Below are 7,765 nucleotides of genomic sequence, written 5' to 3' on the forward strand. Positions count from 1 at the left end.
AGACAGAGAGAGACATAGAGACAGAAAGCGAGAAATCACCCCCCAGGGGGGATGGTCACACTGCAATCCCTTCTCCTCCATTCTCCTCTCGGGATCTTGGGCACACACGCACACGCGCCCGGCGTGAGTTTTAAGCCACCGGGTCCAGGACGTGAACCGCAGTCAACTACGTAGGAGTCCAGCGACATAGCCATTACGCTAACTGCTGGTTCCCTACCAGCTTACTTTGAGTTAGATATTTTCAGCTTTTTGTTCTTTAGACAAAAAAAATTATAGGCCAGCCAGTGGTGTAGTGGTTAAGGCGGCTGGATCCCACATAGCCAGCTGTGCCATTTGAGTCCCAGACAAGGTCACTTAAAAAACACGCCAGGCACATGTGCATGTGTGCCCAGAGTCTCAAGAGGAGAATGGAGGAGAAAGGGTTGCTGAATGGTCATCCCTCCAGAAGGTGATTCTTCACATTCTGTCTCTCTCTGTCTTTCTGGTGAGCACACATGCCCTATAGCAAAACTAAAAAACAAAAATTCTTAAAACAATCTGTGGAAATGTAACACTATATATACCTCTGTATGCATACACACTCATCCATACACAAAAGAAATAAGAGAAATGCTCTAGCTCAAGATGGGACAAGAAGCCTAGAGCCTTTGTCCCACTGCTCTGAGAAATTTTAAATCCTCTACTATAAATTATCAGGGTGTCCAGCACTGAGGGAATGAGACTTTGCCATCTGTAATTGAATATATAATGCTTTTACTACTGTAATGGCTTGACTGAAGCTATACTTCATAAGATGTTCGAATCCAAAATACCAGAATTATGTACAAAGTATACAGCCAATTAGCATTATGGCAAAACCTCATTATTCAGTAAGTTATGATTCCCTAACGGTTTCAGTCTTTTAAACAAGTTGTGTAAAATCAACACTTTCTCTAAGTATAATTAATAAAGCCACTAGTTCTCAACTGGATGTATAATTCTTCAAAAACTAGGTATTACCCTCGCCATCGTAATTTATCCTCATCGATATCTACCCCAACAAGCAGTTCAATGCATGGGTAGACTTTTAGCTGCCTTATAAGTGAAGTGTCACCACACCCAAGGTCTGCAACCTGTAGATGAGACAGAATGTTATTTCAAAGATGCCAGAGAAATATGATCAAAACCTTCTGCTTGAAGTGGAGAGGAAGGACTATCTATTGGTAATGAAGCCATGACAAAAGTCATTATATGGAAGGAGCCATATGGTAGAATAGTATACACACACACAAATATATTAATTCAGCACTTTTTAAGGCTGTGGACGAATAAGAATTTCTATTTGATGAAAGTGAAATACAAAGTCATGTCTGTTGGAGAAGGGACTGTCGTATAATCATTCCTTCATGGGGTCAGGGTGCTTCCTTCCTTCCTTTCTCTCACTGTCTCTCTCTGAAGAGTGCATATAAGCACTTGTCTTCTAGCAAATTAAAAATTAATTAATTAATTTTAAAAAAGAAAGAAAGAAAGAAAAGGAAGAGCCACTCCTAGTCCAGAACAATTGCTGTCGTCTATAGTGGACTGATGAGAAATGATTAAGTATGCACTTGGTTTTCCTATTAGAAAGCAGATTTGGAGTCTAAAATATTCTCAGTAACATGTTTCAGCAAACAAAGCTAAAACTTTGCTTTTGTTCATTCTGCACACATGGACAATAGTCTCATTCAGTCTCTTGTTTGATAAAACACTTACATCAAGCCATATGAAACTCCATATTGAACTCAGAGCTGCCAAAAAGGCCATTTTCAGTGTTTCAACAGAATACGTGGACATACGTGGTTACAAAGATGTAAACAAAGACTTACAACTCTGTGTGCAAGCAAGTAAACAGCAGCAGTGCCGTGAAAGTAAGGAAACCTTTACACTGAGGATCTTTTTTTGTAATTGCCAGAGGCCACATGCACTTACCAGAGACAGAGGGACAAAAAGGAAGAAAGCACCCTCCAGTGGAGTGTGGTCAAACCACAATCCTTCTCCATTGCCCTGTGATGTTGGGATTTGTGGAACACACATGTTCCAAGCCTTTGAAGCCAGGATTTGAACAGGGTTAGCCATGTAGGTCCTGACTCCCTTAACCACTAAGTCACGGGACTGCCCTCCACAGAGCATCTTAATTTAGTCTTTAACATCAATCAGAAAAAGAAACTTTCATCTAGAAATGCTCCTTATCAGCACCTACTCTGCATCAAAACATCCAATCCAAGAATACAGTAACCAGCTATGTATGTGCAAGGGAGCTTCACAGAGTTCACAGAGGGGCCAGATGATGGTGTAGCAGTAACACAACTGGCCCCACGTGGAAAAGGTCTTGAGTTCATGTTCCAGAAATGTACCTGAGCAATCCGGGTGCTCACTCATGCTCACACTCCAGGCCAGCTGAGACGGGATGGACCATGGTGGACCTGCCTCTCCCTTTCTCTGTCTCATGGAAGAAATAAACTAAAAAACAAGTTTATGAGGCCAGAGCATCGCCTTTTGGTTAAGGGAGCCAGCTCTTGCATGACCAACTATGTGGTTCAAATCCTGGACCCTGGACTTAAAAAGCATTCCAGACAAACATATGTGTATACATACCCACAATCTTTTTTTTTTTTTTTTTTTTATTATCATCATAATCTTCTTTATATTACATTGGATTACATATAACTTTACATTGACTTCCAGAAATCACCACCCCCCCAGGGGAGATGGCCGCTCCACAATTCCTTCTCCTCCATTCTCCTCTTGGGATCTTGGGCATGCACGCACACGTACCCAGCATGAGTTTAAGCCACCAGGTCCAGGACTCAAACCATGGTCTATTCATGGGAGTCCAGCGACATAGCCATTATGCCAACTGCTAGTCCCACATACCCACAATTCTAACAGGGTAGAAAAATGGAGGTTATGGGATTGTGGCATGATCGCATTGAGGGGTGTTTTCTTCTCTCGCCCTGTCTCTCCTCTCCTCTCTCTCTCTCTCTCTCTCTCTCTCTCTCTCTGGTGAGCACACATACTCTATAGCAAAAGAAAAAAAAAAGGTCATAGAAAATGTGTTATGAAAAAAACTACGCAAAATTTCAAAAATTTTTGCACCAAAGTTAAGTCATACTTTAATTCCATTTTTCTACTTTTTAACATCCCGTCACATGTATTGTGTGAAATCATGACTTTCCTGTGAAATGAGCCCATTGTCATCTAAAGTATAAAAAGAACCACAAACCTGTGACCACAATACCAGTTTGTTCTGATGATAAATTCTCTAGGAAAGTAGAATGTGTGGGGCCAGCAAGTGGCATGGAGGTTAAGGCAGTTGGATCCCACATGACTAAACTCTACTGTTGAAGACCTGGTCATGGTGGCTTGAAAATCATACTGGGTGTGTATGTGTGTGTGCCCAAAATCCGAAGAAGAAAATGGAGGAGAATTGCAGCATGGCCACCTCATCTTGGGGATGATTTCTCACTTTCTCTCTCTCTCCAGGGAGCACACGTGCCTTATAGCAACAACTTTAAAATGGAAAGAAAAAAATTTAAAAAAAAGGAAAACCTCTAAGATCATATTCATCTGCAAGATCTCAAGATTTTTTTCACATTTGAACCTGGCAATGCTGAATTCTACCTGAGCCCTGCTCTCCTGGTAAATGACTAAGAGAATCCACCCTTGCTTTGTGTTCCTGGAAAGGACTTGCTGTAAAGACCCACCCTCCCCCTAAGACTTAGGTAGGACTCCTTGTATCCCCATTCTTTGCCTCAAATAATCAGCATACCTACTTATCCCCACAGATCAATGGGACAAAATTCCTGCTAATCCTACTTTGGTCAAGCTTTCCTTCTTTCCCCAGCCAAGGAAACAAACAGCTGTCCCTTAAGGATCCTTTCCTGTTTTAGGCTGGCCTCATTCCACTACCCTTCTATAAGGACCTTCCATTTAACTTTCCCACTTTCTAGCTTTGTTTACTTGTCGGTAAAAGGAAAACTGAGCCAGCTCCATGGCACAGTGGTAATGCACTGATCAAGAGAAGTCAGATCCCACCTTGCTACTGTGGTTAGAATCCCCAGCCCAGGCAGCCTGAGACACACCTGCCACATGTGCGAGTGCTCAAGAGCTGACAGGTTGGAGGACTGAAGGAAAGGGACTGCAGTGTGGCCAGACTATGTAGAGGGTGCTCATCTTTCTCTCTCTCTCTCTCTCTCTCACACACACACCATCTGGTTAATTTTTTTTTTGCTTAATTCTTGAAACACTTTTTGCTTAATTCTTGAAACACTTGGGGATGGGCCAGCAGGATGGCGGTTAAGGCACTGGACTCCCATATGGCCAACGATGGTTCGAGTCATGGTTATAGCAAAAACTGGCGGCTTACTTTCTCACTTTTTCTTATTTTCTCTCGCTCTCTGTCTCTCCTTCCCTCCCTCCCTCCCTCTCTCTCTCTCTCTCTACTTCTCTCTCTGGTGGGCACATGTGCCCTATAGCAAATTAAAAAATAATGAGAGACCAACAGATGGCATAGCAGTTACATCACTGGACTCCCACATGGCCCACTGTGCTTCAAGTCCCGGACCTGGTAGCTTGAAAATCATACCAGGTGTGTGTGCATGTGTGTCCAAGATCCCAGAGAATGGAGAAGGGACTGCCGCATGACCAACCATCCTGGGGGTGATTTCTCACTTCCCCTCTTATCGTGTCTCTCTCTCTCCTGTGAACACATGTGTCCTAAGGCAAAAACCTCTAAAAATTAATTAATTAACTAATTAAACAATGATAAATAACATTAAATAAATCTTTTTAAAAATGAAGCCATTTGGGGATCTTACTGTCACAACTTCTTCCTACTGTAATAATGCCTTTGGAAAGTCTGTCCTTACTAGCGTATTTGACAAAATATTTCATAAGACAGTTTTGATAATGAAATGTTTAGAAAGAAAAATACCCACCTTCTTGGGTTCATGCTGATCCACCAAATCTTTAACAAATTGGTACCGCTGTCTGTATAATGGAGGTTTAAACTGAATGACCTTCTCTCTGGGAACTGCCTCAAAATCACCTGTATCACTGCACTAAAAGTTTACAAATAAAAAAGAAGAGTCCTAAATCATGTATGACTTAGGAAATTGAATAAAGACACATGAAAAACTCTATTTCCCCCAATTACTTTGGAGAACACACTGACCTTCAAATCCTCTTCTAGCCTAAGATCAATAGGCAGTGCTGCACTTCCTCCCCAGTGCACCTGAGTCTCCCCTCGTGCCTTTTAATAAGTGAGACTGGCTGCACGCGTTCTGCCGCTTAGCTGCAGTGAAGGAAGCCTTACTCATGACTGCATTTAATAGAAACGATGAGAAGCCTTGTAACCACAAGGGTCCTCTTGTGGTGTGGCCCAGGTAGGCAGGCGTCAGAAAAATGTTTGCAATGACTGACAAGAGACAGTGTCTTCCTTCGCCTGCCTGAATTCTTCTCGGTTTGAAAACTAATCCATAACAGCTGTTCCCGCTGTTCGTATATCCAGTATTAAAAGGAGTAGGTCAAAAGAAAAAAAAGGGCAGGGGGGAGATAATACAAAACTTTCTGTAGCCCATTTTATTAAAGCCCATTTTAAATTAATTGTAATATTTAACCCACTAGATCCAGAACACCATTTCAACATGAAATCTGTAAGGCATTGTAAGTCTTTAAATCTTCAAAATTTAGTGTGCTATTTTTTTTTATTATTTTATTTAACTTACTTTACTTAGTTTAATTTGACCAGAGAAGAACAGAGTGAGAGAGAGAGAGAGAGAAAGAGAGGGAAAGTGAAAAAGCAAACCGCCAAGTCCGGGACTCAAACTAGGGTCAGCCATGTGGGAGTCCAGTGCCTTTAACCATGCCACCTGCTGGCCCCTAAATATTTTATACTTATATGTCTCAGTTCTGAAATGTTCATCAGAAAATTTGGATTTGAAATACAAATTGGATTTGAAAAGAATTTACATTTAAAATAGATATTTTTATACATGTACTAGGAATCCATACAGTCTTGTCCATGCAAAGACAACAAGAGACTAGCAGTTATGTGAAGATTCAAAGTTTCAGGAATTTATATAACTCATATATTTTTCCTGATTAATCTACTTGAGTATATAATTTTGTGCAATGAAAATGAAATACAACCTTCAAAAAAATGTACATTCTCATACCTGTTATTCTAAACATACATTTTTTTCCAATAATGAAATCAAATATCCATTTTTAAACTTAAAATTGGAAAGTTTAGGGGCTAGCAGGTGGCATGGGGGTTAAAGGTGTTGGACTCCCACATGGCCAACAGACCACAGTTTGAGTCCCAGACCTGGAGGCTTGCTTTCGCTCTCTCTCTTTCTCATTCTCACTCTGTCCCTCTCTGGTCAAATTAAAATAAATGAATAAATAAAATAAATAACTTTTAAAAACTGAGAAAGTTTCGTTTGTTCCTTAGTGACACTAGCCACATTTCAAGTACCAATTACAATGTATACCTACTCAGATGGCAGGGATCTACAGCCTCTATATTTCAAAGACAGTTGCCATGCCAGTCACATCTTCAACCGGACATTTTATGCAAACAAAATCTCGAGATTCACCTAAGATCTCCTCAATCAGAACTGCAGTTTAACAAAATCCCCACGTGATTCAGACTCATACTTAAAGAGACATTACTCAGATGTTTTTATAATAAATTTTGCCACTTAAAGTAACAACTGTTGATAAAAGTAGAAACACTTCTTTTATGTTATATATACCAAATGTGGAGATTTCATCTACATACATGTATCTTTGCTCAATTCACCCAACACCCCAGGAAACGAGCTAAATATAATTGATGGATTTTGCTTTTAAGTACCTCACAGAACATCGTGTGATTACTAGACTCGTACAAGACTCGTACAAGCGGTTAAGAGGGTGGTGATAGGTGATACCTGTATATTTTCTTCCATTTTGTTTCCAAATTTCTTTGAAGTAAAATGCAGATGTATCCTTCAGGTTCTGTATGAAAAAAAAAAATCAGCAACGACTCTGCTATAAATACCAAATATTTGTTTTTTATAAAGATGTGCCTGGAGGAAATGGCTGCTTAGATCAGCACAGACCGGGGGCAGCCCCCTTTCTCCTTTCCCTTCTTCACATGTTATCATTTAATCCACAAACTCTATCCCGTATTGTCTCAGATATGAGCAAACGGGCTCGGAAAGCGTATTTTTTCACTTCGTCACACCCAGCTAAATGCAATAACCCCCATCCTTTCCTATTAGTTCAAGTTGATAGAAACTCAACAATCTTGAGTTCACTGCGAAGACGCTCAACCTTATCCAATTACTTTCGATAACTTTTTCACACATCGTGTAAATTAAATTTCAAGGCGCTCTCAGTACTGGAGAAGCTGAAGCTGCTGCAACATCTACCCAGTTCACTCACGGACTCGAGTGTACACGTTGGCTCTCCGTTGCACACTCGACTCCATCCGCTAACACTCGGCCTGGAGTTTAGGCAGCAAGACCATCACCCAGCTTGTGAGGAACTCCCTAACTCGCATTATGAACCCTGCGAGTGTGAGCTAACGTGTCTGTCGCCACAGAGCATCGGGCGTCGCACTTACGCCGCGGCAGAGCTCGGAAGGGCCCGGTTCCTGGAGCCCCGCCCCGACGCCCGCGCACGCGCCCTGCCGCCCGGCCTCACCCGAGAACCCGGGCCGCACCTGCGCCGCCCGCGCCTGCGACGGCGAGCGCCCGCG

The 7,765-nt window shown here is 41.7% G+C and overlaps 1 protein-coding gene across 9 annotated transcripts in view; it reads right to left on the reverse strand.

Moving 5' to 3' along the window:
• Positions 1-7,765, reverse strand: part of HENMT1 (HEN methyltransferase 1) — a 35,928-nt gene that overhangs the window by 11,397 nt on the left and 16,766 nt on the right. For 2 of the 9 annotated variants that reach the window (XM_006149500.3, XM_014588199.2), the window contains exons 1-4: positions 7,450-7,537; positions 6,954-7,020; positions 4,956-5,078; positions 1,000-1,112 (exon numbers count right to left, since the gene is read on the reverse strand). In XM_006149500.3, coding sequence (XP_006149562.1) covers positions 1,000-1,112; positions 4,956-5,078; positions 6,954-6,971 — 254 coding nt within the window. In that variant the 5' untranslated portion in view covers positions 6,972-7,020; positions 7,450-7,537. Of the gene's footprint in view, positions 1-999; positions 1,113-4,955; positions 5,079-6,953; positions 7,021-7,351; positions 7,407-7,436; positions 7,605-7,630; positions 7,708-7,729 lie in introns of those variants that run through there. The other 7 variants (XM_014588201.1, XM_014588200.1, XM_014588202.2 and 4 more) reach the window with 7 other exon arrangements.

Source organism: Tupaia chinensis, unplaced genomic scaffold (genome assembly GCF_000334495.1).
Source record: "Tupaia chinensis unplaced genomic scaffold, TupChi_1.0 Scaffold000270_1, whole genome shotgun sequence".
NCBI lineage: Eukaryota > Metazoa > Chordata > Mammalia > Scandentia > Tupaiidae > Tupaia > Tupaia belangeri.